Below are 21,836 nucleotides of genomic sequence, written 5' to 3'. Positions count from 1 at the left end.
TTTTGTACACACTTGTCAGAAAAAATAAATAAAAACAAATAAACAAACAAACAAACAAAGAAAAACAAATAAACAACAAATAAACAAATAAACAAACATAAAATTAATTAAAACCAACAATTTTAATTTAAAAATAAAATTTAAAAATTTAAATTAAAAAATTAAAAAAAAAAAAATTTAAAAATTGAAATTCAAAAATTTAAAATTAAATAATTAAAAAATTAAAAAATTAAAAATTAAAAAATTAAAATTTAAAAAATCAAAAAATTAAAAAATTAAAAGATTAAAAATTAAAAATTTAAAAATTAAAAAAATTTAAAAATTAAAAAAATCAAAAATAAATAAAAATTTAAAAATTTAAATTTAATTTAAAATTAAAAATTAAAAAAAAAACAAACTAATTAAAAACTCATTACTAACAAACTCATTAAAATAAAAAATAATGGTCATTATGTAGCTAGGTCACCGGTGGTGATTACGTAACTAGGTCACCGGTAGTTATTTTGTAACTAGGTCACCGGTAGTGATTATGTCACAAGGTTACCTCCTCACCTGACCTACTGAAATGCTGACCTACTCCCCTTTCACCCACCTGCTCACCCACCCTCACCCATCTGCTCACCCACCTCACCCAGGCGGGTGAGTATTTTACTATATCTCGTTGTTCCTGCGGCTCCACCTCCTGCTCCAGCTTCACCCAGGTGGGTGAGTATTTTACTATATCTCATTGTTCCTGCGGGTCGCTCCGCCTCCGCCAGGTGGGGGGAGTATTTTACTATATATCCATTGCTCCTGCTCCTGCTCTCCATCCCGCTCCTGCTCACCCATGATACCCAAAAGTGACCTGATATACTACTTCTGCAACACTAAATTATTTTTAAATTTAATTTGCTGATTTAGATAGGAAAATATTTTGTACAGTGAAAAGTTTTTTCTAACATTTAAAGACCTCAACGTTTAAAAAGATGTAGTAATACACAAAGCTGAGTCATTAGGAAAAAAAACTCATCAATTAACTTATTGATTTGTATTGTAGATTTTAATCAATTCTATTAGTAATATTAGGATAAATACAAACATATATTTTAAATTATAAAATTACTTTTTTTTTCTTGTACACATTAACCCTGTTTATATTGATTCTTGTATGGATCCAATTGAAGGCGCAAAATTACAATAGGTATGTCACATTTATATTTTTTTTGTACTAGACTGGTCTAGACTAGACCAGACCAGACCAGACCAGACCAGAACAGACCAGACCAGAACAGACCAGACAGACCAGAATAGACTAGACCAAACTAAACTAGACTAATCCAAACGAAACGTAAAAAAAAATTAAAATAATTATAAAAAAAAATAATAAATAAAATAAAATTAATAATAAAAAATAATAATAATTTCTAAAAATAAAAAATAATAAAATATAAAGATAAATTAAAAGAATAATAATACATAAAAATAATAAAAAATTAAAAAAATAAATAAAATAATAAATAAAAATAAATTATAAAATAAAACTAAATTAAATTATGCAGTTGAATATTTTCTACTTATTTCATGCTGGACTAGCAGAATAAGATCAGATTAGTGCAGGACTTAACTAGTATATAAATACATATATATATATATATATATATATATATATATATATATATATATATATATATATATATATATATATATATATATATTGAGAGAGAGAGAGGTCCAAAACAATTTCAGTATGGAAATCCCGCTTAAGGTTAATTTGCCCCAGCACAGTGGCGTACGTACGAGGAGGGAACCTCTATACAAAAATTTATTGTCATAATATCACTGTAACTAATTTAAATCTATCCCTGAATAAGTATATGTATAAATGTATATGTATGTTTAGAACAGTCATCTAAAAACTGACGCTATGTTCTCTATGAGTTGACTATCCCACTCCCTCCTCACCTACAGAACAGGGCAGGCCGAAGTTGTGTAGCTCGACATTTATGTCGCACCTAGGTATATCTGGGCAAGATAAGAGGGCTAAAGTGATCGGTCAGTGTTGAATGAAGTTAAACTCCACCTCCGTGCTGATCTGCTAACTCTGTGGCTAAATTTTTGTACGTTCCTCAATAAATTGCTCAGCCGTATGGAAAAACTGACAGTCAGACTCTAAGGCCTCGATTAGGGCTAAAATGTGACCGCGAGTGAAGTTCTCCTTTTATGAGCTATTAGACTACCTGTTATTCTTGAATAACCGTGGGAGTAATCTATAAATGACGTCACGTTGTTTGGAGATTTTTATCTTTCTCCTTCCATTCCTAATGTCACACCACGTCACAAAATTTAAGACACCCACATTCAAAAAGACGTCACACCTCAGGCAACAAGTTATCGTCTTTTAAAAACACGGATTTCGACTGAGCATGGGTCTGACCACACTATCCTTTCATATGCTGAGGTCACAGAAACAGGTTAACTCTACTTCACATGCCCCGGATCCCGCCAAATCCCGATAGGCAGCTTTATCATTCACAATCTAAAAAAGAAAAAAAAATGAAAAAAATAATAACATTGATATGATGTGGAAGGTATAATGTTGAATGCACGTGAAAAGTTTCAGTCTTGTATGACAATGGGTCTCAGAGCGTAAGCGATTTTAATTTAGAATCTAATATATAAAGTATAATTATGTATGTGGAAGAACGATGATTCCAAAGGAATATAATAAAAATAATACTTCTGAAGTGCTCATCTTCTAAATTCATGATTTAAAACATTAATATTGAAGGTGTTGTAAAACAATTTTTATTTTTCAAACTTATAATTATAATTGTCCGCAAGTCCATCAAACAAAATATTTAAAAAAAATGTATAAACATTTACAAAAATTCTAATTGTGTCTGAAAATTATTTCCCTTTAGTTCTTTAGCACTTCTTACGTCACTTGATAAATTAGGAAAACACAATTACTTCCCTTTATAAAAAACATTTCATCGTGAAGGAAGTTTTAAAATGTTCTTTTACGTGGTTTTGGTGTTTGGAAAAAAATAATTACATAATTAGCGTAGATTGATCAAGTGAAATGTGGTAGGTATTTTAAATACTGCCTTTTATTTATTGTATACATTGAACGTACTGTTTACTGATTATTATTTTAAATCAAAGACAGTTGACGTAACAAAAGACATCATAATTCGGGAACCTGTATTCCCGCAGGTTATTATCGGTATTTTTTTTTGCGCACGAAGGGGAATTCATTTTCACCTGTCTTTTTTTGCGCTTTAAGGGGAATACGTTTTTGTCTGTCACTAAACATGCTGAACGTCGTCTTTTTTTAAACTCATCATAGTGCTTTCCCTTTGTTTTAAGCAGACTTTTTAACAATACATTTTGAAGTGTAAAGTTTTACTACGTTCTCGATTGTAAAGGCAAGATCGAAGAAACAATCTCTTTTAATAGCTATGTTTATGTTTTATAGCATTAAAGTTTCCATCAGATGACGTTGCTTCGCACCGCAAATATTTAAAAAAATCAATAACAGTTAAGAAGCCAGCTCATAAATCTCCTTTATGTTCACTTCCTTCCGTTTGCAGATAAGCTTGGGGTATTGTAATCGTTCACTAAATTGAAATAGGCGCGTCCGCCGGCGTGCCGGCAGGGTACGATTTCGCTCCCTAGCCTAGCCTGTGAGCGCTATGGTGCATAGTTTCGTTTTAAACAGTGTGATAGACTATGGATATGAAAGCTAACTATAGTCTTTAACTGAATCGAATCCGGAAGTCTTTAGGCGCCCCGACAGAGTGCTATTTTGCGCCCCCAACTAGACTGTGAGCACATTGCGTTTAAGTTTTCTTTGTGTTTGAGTTTGGGTTTGTGGTTTTGTTTGTGTTTGGATTTGGTTTTTGTTTGTTTGCTTTTTGTTTGTATTTTCTTTGTGTTTGTGTTTGTTCTTGTGTTTTCGTTTGTGTTTGTGTTATGGTTGCGTTTTTTGTGTTATTGTTTTGGTTGGTTATAATTAAGGTGGGCAATGCCGGGTATATGCTGATTAGTAACACACTAGACATTGTCCTTTACAGATAGGTTTTTCAGAGAGGCCAGTGCAGGGCCTGGCCGGGAAGCCAAGTTTTGCGTTAAAATGCAAATTTTAGAAACTTGAAAACAAGGAGGAAAAATGGCACAGTACGGTTTCTCTTATAGGAAACAATAAAAGACGTATTTGGAAGAGCCATTTGACTAATAAAACACATATTGATTTTAAATGTACGGTTTAAATAGAGTTTTTTATATTAGCAGAAATAATGTATACAAGAGTAAATGCATAAATGACTATTATATTATTTGGACTATCATATTCACCAAGTAGTATTCTAAGAACAATTATTAACTAACCCGTTTAAATTGTTTGTTAGCCTTTCTTCTAACTTCAGTACAATGTTTTGATATTCGTATTAATTTTCCACCGTTTAATTTTACAAGCCTACAATTTCTAATTTTATTTACCTTCTACTTGTTTCATTTAATTTTAGTATCAAGGCACTAAATGATGTTTCTGTTCCTCGAAAGCAAGAGCTTAATATTTTTGCTTACTTTACTGCTATGTTTGACCGTAGATCGGGTAGGTTGACATTTGCATACTCTATTCAGTAATTTGGTGAGTAAATATTTCATTTAAAATTCCATAACACCAAGTGCGTTTTTGTGCTTGAAGGTAAGCATAAGAACAATTGTTCTTCCTCTTAATATGGTCTGGAAGTGTTGGTTCTGGAACCAATACTTTGGACTCCTACTATTTCCATTTGTCCATTTGTTGTATCTAGCGTTAAGCACTTAGAAAACTTGATGTGATGCGATCTCATGTGTTGATCTCCTAGCTAGCAACAGATCGCGTTGGGCATGTGCCCACAACCCTGACTATGTAAAAAAAATGAACAAACAACTTCACTTTATGTTCGCACATAACTATGTGTAAGTTAATCCTAAGCTTCTTGAACGGATAAATCTATAAAACACAGTAAAAACATTATAATTCTAAGCCTTCAGTTCACTGAACCCCCCCCCCCAAAAAAAAAAAAAACCAAACTTGCTTACTTTAATAAAATCTCAGTTCGCTCTTGAGATCATCTACAGATTTTAGCGAGCGAAATCTAAGTAAGCAAGTTTATTTTCAGTGTTTTTAAATGCTTGTTTTTATAAATCTGTTTGTACTTTTTTCCACCCACTATATGGGTAATTTGTTCAGAATGAAGTTGATACCAAACGGTACCTAATGTTCTCTATAAAAGACAGATACCCGTATCTAATTATTTCGTGATCTACTTCGCCTAAGTTTCAAATCGTTTAAAAACTTTATTATCTGCCCCTAATAGTTTTCACCAATACGACCGGCTAGGCGATTGTAAACATTCGTCGTGATCAAAGCTCACCAGATAGCGTCTAAGTCTAGCGTCAAGCGAAAAAAACAAAGATTGCGATAATTTCAACAGTTGAGGTTCCTCAAAGGACAAGATAGCCTACTAATTTCAGAAAAATTTAATTAATTCATAAAAAATTAATGCGTCATCTAATAAAGTCGTATATAATGTCTTATTGCATTGTCATTGGGTCTTGGCCCACGTGTCGAATTTAAGAGAAGTTGATCGGTAAGAAGTGACCGAAATTTCGCTCTCCCATTTTCGATCAAGACAGAGAAAGCAAATTAAATAAAAGCTTGTAAAAAGTCACATTACTTCCATGTTCTCATACACCTTCGCAAATTTCTTACAATTAAAATTCAACTTAACTGGCTTCAGTTTGTTTATTTTCCCTTCTGTTAAAATGTAGCGTTTAAAGACAAATAATTCTTGTATATTGAAGTTTAAACGAATTGTCAGTACTTTTATCTTTTAAAGACATTATTATCTGCACCTTATAGCAGAGGCGTAGCGACCAGTACCGGCGCATGGGGCGAATTTTCAGTTTGCCTCCCCCCATATAAATAAATAAATAAATAATATATTGTGACCTACTTAGGTCGTTTTGCTTTATGTATATTTAATCTCCTGAGTTATGTATTTGACCTTGGGAGAATTGTCAGTTCACTAGTACGAATCGGTCAACTGAACACTCTCACATCATGTGATTGTATGTTTTATCCCTGGCAGAACCTCAACCAATGGTCTTGCGACCGTGTGGATCCTTGACAGATCCTCAACCAATAGTCGTAAGACTTTTGAGTTATTTCCCCTATTATTGAATGCTATTTAATCCCGAGATTTTGAAGTTCAAAGGCAGCCAGATTGACTTTGGACCAGGAGAGTTGCCCCACTGGTTATGTAGGCCATTTTGCAGTATTGTAATTATGTGAAATGTTGTTTCACCTTTGTATAAGGTATTGTGTGGCTAGTTGTAGTATTTCAACTATTTTGTTCTGGTGTATTATTGCACCTTTTTGATTACTTCGGTAATAGTTTGGTCCTTTATTTGGATTTCTATTGTTGTAGAGGCAATACGTCTCTTCTTGGTTTTTTGTGGTATTTAAGATGCCATTCAGTTGTGTGTAGTAATGATTTATTGGTGTATAATATACTATGCCACAGCTGTGATATATTGTGATTTTCTCAAACTGTAAGTTGGAGTTTTTGAGGTTATTTATTGTACTCATAGAATCTGTACATTTTGATCTTACCTAGTGTCATTATCTTGTACATAAATTAAAAAGGTATTCATAGTTTAAGTCGTGTGAGTCTCTTCGATTTGTCGTGTTTTACCCCTAGACAGCATTAACGAGCTCACGGCAAGTTGTTGAGATTCCGTTACAACGTCTTCTATCGGTGCCATACCAAACGAACCTGGGGTGTCCGCTTCCTCCGCGGCTGTCGGAGGACGGGCATAACAATATATATATATATATATATATATATATATATATATATATATATATATATATATATATATGTGTGTGTGTGTGTGTGTGTGAGTGTGTGTGTGCCTGTAAGTGAATGCGACGGTCCGGAGAAAATAATAAAACTTATTTGAAAAATCAGGGCTTCCGCGGAGGTCAAGATACACACCCGACTCATAGGATTAACGATCGGATTTGTTCCGTGTGGACAATACAACTTCCTTCCTTCCTTATACGGAAACCGGCTCAGAAGGTTGACTTCCATTAGCCAGGCAGGCCTCAGTGTAGCAAACCCCGACCACAAGAGTTTCCCACACATCGGTCGCTACTTCCGTCGGCTCTCACCGGGCTTTCCTTCCCCACCCACCAGACGCGGGACGTCGTCCTACCGCCTGGTACCCAGCTTGATCGTGGGGGGCATTCCGCCAGATCAAAACCCTCTAGCTGCTGTTATCTGCCACCAGCCATTCCGCATCTACTAGGGGGACATGGGTTTGGTCGGACTAGTGGCATTATTCCGAAGCCCCGTTAAGGCCGCAGCTTAAAGTCAAAATATCTGGTTGAGGTCATGACAGGCCTCTTTTGGTTCCCGGCAGTCTTGCACCTCTCCTCCCCCACGCCATTTAGAGCAAGCAACGGAGATTCACCCGTCTAATGCGGACAGATCTCCTGGCTCGCTATCATGTGGAGGACTTGGGAGTCCGACGTACCAGGCTCTCCGGACGGACAATACAACTATTAAAGAGAGTTCGGCAAATGCGCATATGAAACTGGTTGGATTCGGTACCTCCTAAAAGTTAAGCACCACTGCTTTAGAGTATAGTCTGTAGAAGGTCCAAGCTAATTTGGTCTACTTTTGGTCGTGTCCTTAAAACAATTTCGATAATAGTAAATTAAAATTTTAAATTATCAGTTAGGTTGGACAAAGTGTTATGAAAAATCAATAAAAAATGAAATATTCAGTACAATATACTAATTTTCTTCTCTCTTAAAATTTTGGCAAATAGTGTCGCTTTCCACCACCCGCTCCGACAGTCTGCTATTTTATTGATCGGATAACGATACAAGAATCCGTGGTATTTATTTCTCTTTAATGCAGTGATCCAGGCAAGATGTATTGCAACCAAGTAAAACTATCTGATCTCTCATGTTGAAGTTGAGAGAATCATAAGAATCGTACAAAGAACTAGTCGCAGCATTTCTCAGCAAAACTGGCTAGTGAAATCGTACACTAAGCGTTAATACAATTGATTTCTTTTCTAAGTGTTAGGAGAATTATGTACTCACCGATTCAGTAACAAATCCTGGAGGTTTTGTTGGTAAAAAAGCGCCCTCACCTTCCCTACCATCTTTGACAAAGTTGTTAGAGCGGATTTAAACGTCTCTAACTCTTTTCTTAATGTTATACAATCGTAGAATACGCTTTAGTACAATGGATTTCTTTTCTGAGTGATATCAGTTATTTACTGCTTAATCCATTTAAAAATTTTCTGATTTTATTCTTCGAAAAAGCGCCCCTCCCCTCATCTAGGTAAACCGAAATCAGTTTTTTCCGGTGACTGTTTCTTAAGGGTATACATTTAACAGTTAAAAAATTAAATTAAGGTAGAAAACAGTTTAACTCAGTATGCAAAGGCTCTCAGCTTTTACATTTCTTAACTTTGTCTGTTTATAATTCAACACTGCAGCTTAAAATGAGCTTTTACATTTTTTTTTCTACCTCTTTTAGCTCCCCACTATGGTCGGCGCCCGGAGCGGCCGCCCTCCCTTTTCCCATCCCCTAGCTACGCCTCTGCCTCTTAGCGTTTATCATCTTGACTCGCATCTAAGAAATTGCAAACATTCGACGTGAAATTCAGCAAACATGCACACATGCGAACATACATGCATGCAGACGTAAATACATGCTTGCATACTTACATGAAAAAATATGCATACATGTATGTCAAATAGCACTTCCGTCTAATTTGCAACTAGTATCCTACAGAACATCCCACGTCAAATTTCAATGGCAAGACAACAATTTAGTTCGTACAACCGACATATTTCACAACGCTTTTAAAACTTACACAAAAGAATAAGTCTGTATGAAATATCAAAATCTATGTACAAATATTTAGTAAACTCATTTTTAAAAATAAATTGAAACACGTGTATTTGCATCAGTAGCGTGGTAGTTAGTGTGACATCGCATCGTTATCATACTGGTAACGAGTCTGTAGATGCATGTCTAACTGACAACTTGTTTGTAAGATATCTAGCAAATCAATTTCACTCCGATTCGTATACAGCGATTCTGTTCCGGGTTTCTTCAGTTGCAAATACAATAACATGAAATGAATATTCACGATTATTATGCTTGATGAGAGCTGATTACTCAGTCTTGAAAGGATCAGATAATTGTTGCAATTAGTTTGAATACCTATCGTTTTTCAAAGGCACTTAAATTTAGACGAATGGAGAGTCGACTTATACAATGACCCGAATTAAAAATAAAATTTAACTATGCAACTAATTGTTGTTAAACACTTTTATAACAGTTAAATGTATATGAATGTATGTTGCGAGTATGTGTCAGAAAAAGGCGAGATAAACTTAAAAGATAGTGTGGGTGTACGCATTCGCGAGAGGAAGGGAAGAGAGATATAGGCGCGGAAAAACATGGCGAAGTCTGGAGGTGAACACGATGCTTGTATGAACCAATAAAATATGAAAATTGCAGGAACAAGGCTTGATTTTTGGTTTTGTGTGTGTGTTATAGAAAAGTAGGAGAAAAGCCTGTGACATTTTGGTGTCAGAAGTGGTCGGTGCTCCGCACCGTAAAGGAAAGAATTAAATCTAGATTTAGTATTGTAACTGAATAACTTTTCTAATTTCTTGGACCATTACGATGGAGGACTATGCCAAATACATTGAGTTGGCTGATTCGTTAGGATACACTGGGGCAGAAAAGGCTAAATGGGTTGAAAAGAAGATAGCTGATGCAATTGAAAGGGAAGACAGAGCTTTAGAGAGGTAATTAGCTAAAGCCAAAATAGAGGCTGATAAGGAACTAGATCTAGCTAAAATAGAGGCTGAGAAGGAAAAAGTTAAAATGGAGGCTGAGAAGGAAATGATTAAACTGGAGGCCGAAGATAGAGAAAAACAGAGACAATTAGAAGATAGAGAAAAACAGAGACAACATGAGTTAGAATTAGAAAAAATTAAAAGTAACCAATCTCAAGACAGCAATGTTAACAAAACGGACAATTGGAAGCCTAAATTCAGAGCATTTAAACCCCAGGAAGAAAGTGTGGAAACTTACTTAATACTCTTTGAACAAACATGTAAGAGTTTTAATTATTCATCTGCTGGGAAGGCACAGGCTTTATTGACTAATTTGACAGGAGAAACTATTGCCATAATAGCAAGTATGTCTGAGGCTGAAAAAGAAGACTATGACCTAATAAAAGAAAGATTGATGAAACATTTTGGAAAGACAGAAGACTATTACAGAAAGACTATAAGAGATGCTAGAATTAACAACACTGGTGACATAAACCAGATCATTTTTGATATTCGCAAATGCATGAATAAAAGGCTAGAATCGGCAGAAATAGATTTAAAGAAGCCTGAAGCAATTATTGAACTTAACCTGATAGATCATGTTTTAAATAATGCCACAGATAGTCTATTTACTTTTTTGAGAGAAAGAAAAATTAGAACACAAAAACAATTAACAGAGCAATTTAATATTTATAAGGATGCACATCCAGGGGCTTTTTTAGACAAAAGAGAGCAGGGAGAGATTTCAGCAGCAGTCTACAGTAGAAACTCTGGCAGTGATCAAAGAAGGTATGGCAACAACAATAGAGATAGAAGTAATAGTGCACCTACCAGATGGAAACCAGACAGCTATACATATAGCAGAAGCATAGAGTGTTACCACTGTGGGAAAACAGGCCATGTAAAGTCTGAGTGTTTCAGCTTAAAAAGTAGAGATACATATCTCAGCAATAATGACAGAGGAGGTTATGCACCTAATAATAATTACAGAAATCAACGTAATTATTACAGACAAAGACAGTATAGTGGACAAAGTAGAAATGAATTCCACAATCAAAGTAGACGGCCAAGAATGGGACCAGACAACAGGGGAGAAAACAGAAATAGTAGAAATAACAATCAAGTGACATCAGCAGGGGTAGAAGGGTCAGAGACGGTGGCATCTGTTAGACAAAGCAATTTAACACTGAAGATGTTCCCAGCTATAGTAAACATTGTCAGAGTAATGTGCCTGAGAGATTCAGGTTGCACATGCATTATTGTTAAGAAAAGTCTTGTAAGACCAGAACAGTACATTCCTGGCATAATGAAGATGACATATGCCAACAAGAAATTTAAGGATGAGTGTGAGATAGCAGTAGTTGATATAGATTCTGCTTGGCTGAAAGGTAAATATAAAGTGGCGGTCATGGAAGAACCAATAGCAGATATGATTATTGGGAATGCAAAGGAGGTGAAAGAAAGTAATGAGGAAGATATAGATAGATGGGAAAGTCAAATTGGGGCAGCGGTTGAGACAAGAGCACAGAAACAAGCAAATCAGGGAAGTGGGGACAATGAGGAAAGCAAAACAGAATTAATAGAAGATATAAATGAATGGATAAAACTTCAGGAAGAAGACAATACTTTCAAAAATATACTGAAAAACATCAATACAAGTAACATGAATGTCAGGGGATCTAAGTACACTAAAGAAAATAATGTTTTAGTCAGGAAATATATTGACAACAAGAATAATGAAAAGACTCAGATAGTGGTGCCACAAACTATGGGAACAAAGATATTACAACAAGCACATGACAGTCCGTTGGGGGCACACATGGCAGAAAAAAATACATTTGAGAGAATAGCTGAAGATTACTACTGGCCTTTAATGGAGGAAGACATAAAGAAATACATACAAAAATGCACCAAATGCATAAGACTCAATCCTGTTGATGGGAAACATAATGCACCTCTACAACAGACAGATAGAGTTACAAGAGTTAGCAGTGGACATAGTTGGACCATGGAACACCCTACTTCCCAGGGCCACAAGTTCATATTAACTATAGTGGATTGGGCAACCAGATGGCCAGAGGCAATACCACTTAGAGAGATTACAGCTGTAGCTATCTGTGATGCTGTGATGAGTGTATGTACAAGATCCGATTTTCCTGATACGATTTTATCAGACAATGGAACACAGTTTAAAGGCAAATTGACAAAGGCATTCACAAGCTTCTTGAACATTGCACAAGTACATAGTACCATATACCATCCACAAGCAAATGGGATTAATGAGAGATGGAATAAAACACTGAAGACTATGTTAAAAAAGGTAACAGAGGATCACCCAGGTGAATGGCACAAGTATTTCCCTCAAGTACTATTCGCATACAGAGGGACTAAACATGAGTCAACAGGTTTTTCTCCTTTTGAACTGATATACGGGGTAAAGCCAAAAGGCCCATTAACTTTATTGAAACACAAATTATTAAATAAACATGAAGAGGAATTTGATCCTCATGAACTAGTAAACCAGACTAGAGAGAGAATAGTTTATGGTGTCCAGACAGCCCAAGAGAATGCACAGTTAGCCAGTGAAAGGCACAGAAATATAAAAAACAAACATAGATATTTAAGAACTTTTGAAAGAGGAGATTTAGTTTTTGTCAAACTGCCAGACAGAAAAAACACAGAAGCATTTCAAGGACCTTTTGAAGTAATCAAGAAACTATCTGATGTAAATTATGAAATAAACATAAAGGGAAATAACACTCCTATACACATAGACAGAATAAAGAAATTATATGTAGAGCCAGAGAAACTGATAGAAAAGGAACATATGGCCTGTACTATAATAAGTGAAAGCTGTAATACACATGAAATTAAGACTAATCATATCCCAGTGAATGAGAAAAACATAATAGACAAAATAGTAAATGAGTACAAGGATGTGATTACAACAGAAATGGGTTTTACTGAAACAATTCAACACAAAATAGAATTGACTTATTATAGTGCTATGAAAGGGAAGCATTACCAAGTACCAGTTGCTTATAGAGAAGCTGTTGAAGCAGAACTAGATATTCTACTTGAGTCTGGGCAAATAGAAAGAACAGAATCAGCATACTCATCACCCATGGTGATAGTAAGAAAAAAGAACAACAAAGTAAGGATATGTTGTGACTATTGAGAGTTGAATAAAAGGACTAAGATAGATGCTGAACCCATGAATGATCCTAAAGACATTTTGGAAACTATCAGTAAATCCTCAATTTTCACCACTTGTGATTTGAACAGAGGCTTCTGGCAAATAGGACTGGAAAAGGAGTCAAGACAATACACCGCCTTTACATCAAGCAAAGGTCTATGTCAATGGAAGGTGATGCCGTTCGGACTTGTGAACAGAACCGCCACGTTCCAAAAATTCATGAATAAAATGACAGAGGGAATGAAAAACCTGGTCTTCTTTGTTGATGATATATGCATACATAATAACACATGGGCAGAACACATAGAAACACTAAAAGAAATACTAGAAAGACTTAGAAAACATGGGGTTACCATAGCACCAGAGAAACTGCATGTGGGAGTAGATACAGTAGAATTCCTAGGATTTAAGGTTGGAAACAAAGAAATTAGACCTACTGAAGTAAATAGGGACAAAATATTAAATATCAAAACTCCTACTACAAAGAAAGAAGTGAAATCATTGTTGGGACTATGCAATTTTTATAATATTTTTGTGGATAAATATGCTGAACTTACTACTCCTTTAAGAGAATTGCTATCCAAAGACAAAGTTAAACTAGTATGGACACAGGAATGTGAAAGTGCCTTAAATAAAATAAAGGCTGAATTTATGTGTGACAAGGTACTAATGTCACCAGATTTTAGTAAGCATTTCACTCTTTTTACTGATGCATCAAATGTAGCGTTAGAAGCCTGCTTAATGCAAGAAAAGGGCAATAAACTATACCCAGTACAATACCTCAGCAGGGCATTATCACCAACAGAACAAAGATATGCAGTGATTGAGAGAGAGTGCCTAGCAATTGTATGGGCATTGAGTAAATTACATAAGTATTTATTGGGAAGACACTTTACTCTCAGAATAGATCACAAGCCATTGATCACAATCAATAAGAAAATGATAATGAATAGCAAAATAAATAGATGGGCACTGATTTTATTAGATTTCAAGTTTGAGATAAAAACAGTAAAGGGACAGCACAATACACTAGCTGATTTTTTATCAAGACAGATTGAAGATGAAAAAACAAACATGGAACTGACTAAAGAAAATAATGACCTGAGACATATCAGTCAATCCTTATAAGGAAATTTTGAATAATGTAGTATGTGATGTGTACTTCCAGAGAACATTAAAATTTTAAAAATGTGAGCAAGATAGGAAAAAGTCATAACATGACTTGTATAAATATGTTTTATCACTATTTTAATTTAGTAATGAAAATGAACATACATTTTGTTGTATTTCTGTGATTTGTATGTATACTGTATATCTTGTTAAGTAATAAACATGATTATGGAAGTATGAGTTGACAGATGTGGTAAGTTACATATGTTATGTTGAGGAGTTGACCTCAGCCATTGAAGTAGGGAAATCAAGGATTTGATTTGCCCATGGGAGCTATTGCATAGCTATAATTTTGTTCTACTAAAAGAGAGTTTTCCTCAGTTAGAATTATTTTGAGATACACTAAGAGGCAATATTCCTTAGTGAGGTTTAACGATTTTTTTTTGTTACACTAAGAAGAGATGTTCCTTAGTTAGAGTCATTTGTTCTTATTAAACTAAGAAGGTTTACCTTAGTTACAATTTTTCTTAATGGCGATACTTATAAGGTAAGTGACGCTTTACACTTTGTCATGTATTTTATAAATATCATTGTTTTAATTTGGTAAGTATACATATAAAATAATTTAGGATGTTCATTAGCAAGTTTCTTTTTCAACATGATTTTCATTTAACTGTTACATGTATAATGATTTTATAGTGAATGTGATTTATATAACAAAAAAAATTAATAAATAATTTCTTTTAAACGGGAGAAAGGGCGTAAAACAGTTAAATGTATATGAATGTATGTTGCGAGTATGTGTCAGAAAAAGGCGAGATAAATTTAAAAGATAGTGTGGGTGTACGCATGCGCGTGAGGAAGGGAAGAGAGATATAGGCGCGGAAAAACATGGCGAAGTCTGGAGGTGAACACGATGCTTGTATGAACCAATAAAATATGAAAATTGCAGGAACAAGGCTTGATTTTTGGTTTTGTGTGTGTGTTATAGAAAGGTAGGAGAAAAGCCTGTCACAACTTTAATCAAATTAACTTATAGCCTGTATCTAAAACTACAAAATCGTGAAAAAAAATTTTGTCTTTAGAATAAAATGTAAAAAAAGAAGTTTTTCTTCTGTATTAGTTACAATTCATGTTAACAATGCTATTTTCATTTTCTATCAAAAGACAATTTGTGTTGATTATTTTTTAGAATAATTAAAAGTAAAGTTTCCCTTTCAAACCTGACGGTCTATGGGCAAGTAAAGTAGAGTTCACTTGTTTCTGTGACCTCGGCATATTAAGAGATAGTGTGATCAGCACTATGCCCAGCCGCTTTTACTTTCCCGACTTGAACCCCGGATTCGAACAGACCAGCTCTCTACCGCTAGACCACTCCATCCCCTATTGTTTCAAAGATTGATTTTAATTGTTTTTATTGTTAAAATTACTATAGGGTATTGGTTCTGATGCGCCAAGTGTTAATGACCATGGACCGCTTATCTCGACTGACGACAACTCTGATTTGGAAAACGTGAGAGACGTCACTCAAACCTCAGGACAAGTCCCATTATCAAACATAGTGAAGCGGGATACATGCGATTGGTTACCAATACCATGCAAAAAAGTACCAATTATACGTTTGTAGCAATTCTAAAAATAAACTACTTGTAGATGCATGTAAAATTCGTTGTTTTATTTTTTTTAATTAAAAAATGTACACACTTATAAAGAGAAAAATATATGAATTATCAATGTATTACATTTTAAAAATCAATACATGTTAATTTTTTTCTTTTGGTTTGCCGCATTATTATCGGAAGAGAAAAAAGTATTATACGAAACACACATTAACATTTGCATCAAGTTAAAAATATTTTTAAAAAATAAATAAAAATTAATGAACTTTAAATTTAGGCGGAAGAAATAAAACCAAAATAACGTAAAGCCAACAAAACCACAAAAAGTGAACCATTAAAAAGAGAAAAGTAATCACCCCGTATATTTCTCCTTCAATACACTTTTTAATAGACCGGTACTGATCTCCCCTAAACTTTCTCGAATATTCGTATATAACACTACAGGGGATGGCAACTCAAGTTATCCTGTTCACAGACACACATACTTACACACACATACATACACACACATACACACACACAGACATACGGACAAAATTATAAAGCTATGTTTTTCCGACTCAGGGAGGTGTAAAGCGTCGAGATTTGCAAAAATATACTAATTTGTTTCTCTCTTAAAATTTTGGCAGATAGTCGCTTTCCATCCACCCGCTCTGACAGTCTGCTATTTTACTGATCGGATAGCGACACAAGAACCCGTGATATTTATTTCTCTTTAATGCAGTGATCCAGATGTAATGTAATCAATTAAAAGTATCTGATATCTCACGTTAAAGTTGAGAAAATCATAAGAATCGTACAAAGAACTAGTTGCGTAATTTCGCAACCAAAATGGGTATTGAAATCGTACATTAAGCGTTTATACAATTGGTTTCTTTTCTAAGTGATAGGAGAATTATCTTCTCACCGATACAGTTCGAATCCTGCAGGTTTTTTGTTGAAAAAGCGCCCCCCCCCCCCTCCCTTTCATCTTTGACAAAGTTGTTAGAGCGGATTTTAAACAAAGCCAGTACCGTATATAAAATGAGAACATCAAAGTATAACATCCCAGCACATGGTTTATTGGTTTTACAAATGTCTTAAGTCCGATATTGAAATTAAGGTCAACATATCTATAATAATTTTCAAGCTACACAGATTAGCGCAAAAAAATCCCACTTTTAAATTATAGTAAGTACGTCACTACACCCTATATCACCCATGGTCATTTTCTTTTGCATCGTTTGATCTACAGTAATTACTCGAATATCGAACCTGAAAATTATAGTAGCATAGTAAAGATTGACCTGATATCAACATTAAATCTAACCCTAACCTCAAATAATTTTAATGTTAATTCTTGGGGTAATACAATGTCTGTGGTTAGGGTTAAGCTTAGTTTAAAGGCAATAAAGGATGCACCAATGGACGCTGCATTCAGTAGTAATGTTTGTGTGCTTTACAAATGGCAATAAAGCTATTACTAATTATTAGAAATTATATATTAATTTTCACAACCTTTTGAAAATCACAAATTTTAAAATATAAACGAATTGGTAATTTATCTACATGATTTATTGGGAATTATTTTTGTGTGTAGAGGGAGAGCAGTGAGATTTAGAATTAAAAAAAACAACAACAACCAATTACTTACCTTTAATAAATAAAACAGAACAGTCAGGCAAACCATTGTCATTCCATTTTTTAACATATTGTTATTATATCTGCACGTTATCTATATAGGCCTAATTCAAGCGTGTAAAAATATGTATAGTTTAGTTATCGTAGCTGTCAACATACGTCAGTAATGTTTGAGTTGTAAAGCACGGTGTTCAGTCTGGTGTTGTTTGATTGTGGGCTGTTGATCGGGTTGTGGTTATTGGTGAAGTAGCTGAAAGGCATGGCGCAGTTTGTGAATGATGTTTGAAATCAGATGTGAATGTGTTTATAAATATATTATTTTAGATATGTCGTTTACGGTTAAAGTTTTATGCATAGAATATTTAGTGAGTTTTTTCGAATACTTAGAACATAATCGGGTCGTGGATACATTTTAGTAAACGTTACAGTGCAAAGGCAAAAAAGGAGATTAAAAACCATCCTCTCTCATCAACCATCCCCGATATACTACCTGAATATCAACTTCTAAATGTGAGTACAGACACCCCCTCCCGCCCCAACTGTGGTCATGTAATGTGTATCAAAGGTGAATACGTGGAACGGATCACTGCGTGTGTGTATGTATCATGTAGTGAGAAGCGAGGCCGGGTGTGTTGATGTGTATGTTGTTGTACGGAGTGAACGAGGGTACAAGGGAAGCGACTGGTCGGGGGACAGTGGCTGTGTTGTGAGCGAGAGAAAGGTGGTGTGTAGGAATGAATGCGGAGGACAGTTGAGAGTTGGAGTGAAAGCAAACATGTTGATGTGGCGTTTATTAAAGAGAAATAAATGATACTGTGGTACCTAGCCTCAATCATGTTGGTTGTGTATTCGTTGAGATTCTGACACCCTCACACCCACAAAGTTAGAAATAATACAAGCAATAAAGAACATAAACATTGACAAAGCAGCTGGCACGGGCGGCATCCCACCAGAGGCACTCTAGCATACCAAGCCGTTTCAGCAGACATATTACATCCTTTACTTATGCAGATTTGGGAAGATGAGATAATCCCATCTGACTGGAAACTTGGCTAATTGATAAAACTGCAAAAGAAGGGAGGCCTGACACAATGCAACAGCTGGAGAGGGATAAAGCGATAATGAGATAATGCTTCTTTTAGTCCCAAGCAAGGTGCAGAGAAGAATCTTCCTAGAGAGACTTAGAGATGCCTTGGACAAAAAGCTGAGACAAGAACAAGCTGGTTTTTGTCAAGACAGGTCATGTATTGACTACATTGCACGCTGCGCATCATTATTGAACAGTCCCTCGAGTGGCAACCCTAACGATCCAGTGATCGAACCTCCCGATCGTTTCATTAAACGAAGGGAAATAAATAGATTGTATAGTCTCGTTCTCCATTCAATGTACTCGAATAAATTTGAGGCTTGGCAACTGCTCAAATTGGCTGAAACACCAATTTCAACTGTTGTCATTATGTCAGTGGATATCCTGTCCGGTAATTCATCGTGTTACAACCAATAATCGATACAATAAAGATAAAGGTTAAATGTGTCGCCCATCCCGGGTGGTTTTAAACTATTTAACCATAATTAAGCTGTTTAAGAAAAAAAAATTAACAAAAACAGTTCCTCGCGTGGTCAATAATCACAGCTGTTTGTTGCGATATAGATTATTTTGGGAATAACGTATCTATTGACTAAAGCTGCCCTAGTGAATATTGTTGTATTGCAATTTTTGTATTTGGTTAGGGTGTGATTGATTTTGTCCGTCAGATTTTCCATGTGTCTTTGTTTTCTGTCGTCTTACCCGTTTTATCAAGCCACTATCAAGGAGGGAAGCTAAAACAAAAAGAGTTATTCACCTACAATCCAGCTGAAAAGTTAAAAAAAAAACCACCATTTGTAGTCAGTGTCAAAGTGGATGTGTTAAAACAAGATGCCAATCCATCACCCTGTATATGACATTTGAATCAATTGACACTCAAGAACTCGCTTGTGTCATATGTGACAGAATGTATCACGTTTTATTTAGCTTGGATGTGGAAACGGAGCGATGACCTTTTATGCTTTTGGTCTATGGAAATTTACAGTTACGAATTATTTTTTAGCCTATATATAAAGAGGGAGAGAGAGAGAGAGAGAGAGAGACAGAGAGAGAGAAAGAAAGAGAGAGAGAAGAGAATGAGAGTGAGAAAAAGATAGAGAAAGAGAGATAGATACTTGTATGATTCTAGAAGAAATTTTAAGCGCAATGTTAATTTTATTTATGGATCACATACATATTTCTGTGCTTATATTAATATATTGATTTTTGTTAGCCATGACGTTTAACTATTTCTAAATAAATAATAACTATAGCTTTCAGGTATTCCTTGCTCTTATTTAACTATTTAGTAAAACTGTCCTTTATAAATATGAAATTTAATTGAAATTCTATTTAAGTTATGATCTGTTACGACAATTATCTCCAACATTTTTTGGCTTCACACCATTTAGAGTGCTTACGTTTGATTTGGCAACGAGTTTTTGCTAAGTCGTTGCATTACGTTATTTAGCTATTAAGCTGCGTGATCAGGCATTTTTCAACACGGACTCGTCGAACACAACAACAAAAGTTCTTTATACCTCTAAAACTGTATATGAATAGATCTATATTACTTCAGTCGAATAAATTAACATATTGATTCCAAAAAGTTTTAAATGCACATTTTATTTTAGATAGTTAACACCTAGGTCTAATTTACACATTAAAGAGGTTGAAAACAATTTATCATCAGTTACAGAACACACATTTTCATATACTTAACTACGTAATATTCACCACACAATACATTTTTGCACTGTTCACACTTAAATTATTTAACAATTTACTTACATTACAATAGAGTTTCATCATTAACATCTTACAATCATCACATTTTACCACGCCGTAATTACAGAACACCAGAAACATATCTTCAACAAACATCTCATACAAATAACTGAAAAAATCTTATTAACTTACACTTTAAGCACCTTAAAAGTAAACACTTTACATATAACATGATCTGTAGAACTTTTAAGTTTTTTTTTCTTCATTTACACACGACCGACAAAACACACAATAGTTTAAACACCTCGCACACCTTACACTCACACACTTTAGACTCTTTACACCAACACAGTACACCATTTAAACACTAAACACATGCACATCGTTAGGACTAAAACCAAGCCAACTAGTGCTTCCCTACACAGGTGCAAGTTGGGCTACATGAAGAGTAGGATTTTCAAACGTGACCGTGTTAACTAGAGCGTGTAATAGGCGATATAATTGCGATCGGTCTGGTAAATCCGGCCACGTCTACTTCTTGGTTAAATGCCTGGAACCGTTTTGTTTAACCGTTTCAAAGAAGTTTAGCACAGACGATTTTAACAGGTCTTTCACAGAAATCAGATTTTTTTTTACTACCATAGCGTGTATCAATTAATGTCTTAAGTATTATGTATTCAATATAGTTTGGGGACTAGGTAAAACATGCGTGTTCTTTATAATTAGTTAGACCCCCTCCTACCTCTGTCGTCACGCCTCCACTTTGAATGCAACTCGCCCCCTCTCTGTCTTCCTTATTTTCAGTGTACTAATTCAGTAACATTTATATGAAGCATGCAATTCTAAACAATTGAATACTTATATATCCTAATCACAATGGTCTGTTATTAAATTAAAAAGTAAAAAAAAAAGGAATGTGTTGAGAAAATAAATAAATGAATCATTTAAAAAGTACAACCATGTAATAAGTGCTTGTTTAATGTTGCGACATATTTTACTTAAAGGGATGCATTGCAGCATTGTATATTTACTTGCTTATTTTTTATGGATAGAAACTTTTTAAAAGTATTTTTCTCTCTAGTCGTATGCAGTGTTATAATACGTCATTATGGCTACGTCTAGTTTATGACATCTGTGTTTTTATTTATTACGACTTGTAGCAGAGGTAAGAAATTCATATACATAGAGCGATTTATTTAAAATGTTAAATATGTTTTTTTTAAATCTATACAGAAAAAACAGTCTATTATACAATATCAGTATTTTGATGGTACGTTTCATATTAGGAAATGCAGATGGACAATAACTGAGCCATATCTTCATGTGGTTCGCCCCATATTGTAAATAAAAAATTATAATAAAAATAAGCAAAATAAATAATAAGGTGAGGCGTTCTAAGGTAGATAACCCAACATTTTTTTTAAATCGTTACCACAATCGTTACCACAATGACGATTTCGTGGGCATAAGTAAAATATTTTTAAAAGTTTCGTTGGTCAAAGTGCAAGCCATAACTTTTTATCAATTCATTGCGTAACTAGATATAGCCCTTTTATTTAACTGAATATATGAATATTGGGAGTTGTGGATATG

The 21,836-nt window shown here is 34.6% G+C and overlaps 1 protein-coding gene across 1 annotated transcript; it reads left to right on the top strand.

Annotated features, from left to right (window-relative positions):
* The first annotated feature begins 9,749 nt into the window (after window positions 1–9,749).
* Window positions 9,750–13,082, top strand: LOC131943267 (uncharacterized). The gene is made up of 2 exons (XM_059303285.1): window positions 9,750–9,874; window positions 10,127–13,082. The coding sequence occupies exons 1-2, from the start codon at window positions 9,750–9,752 to the stop codon at window positions 13,080–13,082; spliced, it is 3,081 nt and encodes a 1,026-aa protein (XP_059159268.1).
* The last annotated feature ends 8,754 nt before the right edge of the window (window positions 13,083–21,836 follow it).

The sequence above is a fragment of the Physella acuta genome, unplaced genomic scaffold (genome assembly GCF_028476545.2).
Source record: "Physella acuta isolate Inbredline_101_S28 unplaced genomic scaffold, ASM2847654v3 ptg000450l, whole genome shotgun sequence".
NCBI classification, from domain to species: domain Eukaryota; kingdom Metazoa; phylum Mollusca; class Gastropoda; family Physidae; genus Physella; species Physella acuta.
The sequence above is the reverse complement of the archived record's forward strand: the minus strand, read 5'-3'. Positions and strand labels throughout refer to the sequence as shown.

What these genes read in the sequence shown, in the direction of transcription:
- LOC131943267 (XM_059303285.1), top strand. Translation starts at nt 9,750, where the DNA reads ATGGAGGACTATGCCAAATACATTGAGTTGGCTGATTCGTTAGGATAC. An exon ending in GAAGACAGAGCTTTAGAGAG is followed by an intron (nt 9,875 to 10,126) that starts GTAATTAGCTAA and finishes GCCTAAATTCAG; the next exon opens with AGCATTTAAACCCCAGGAAG.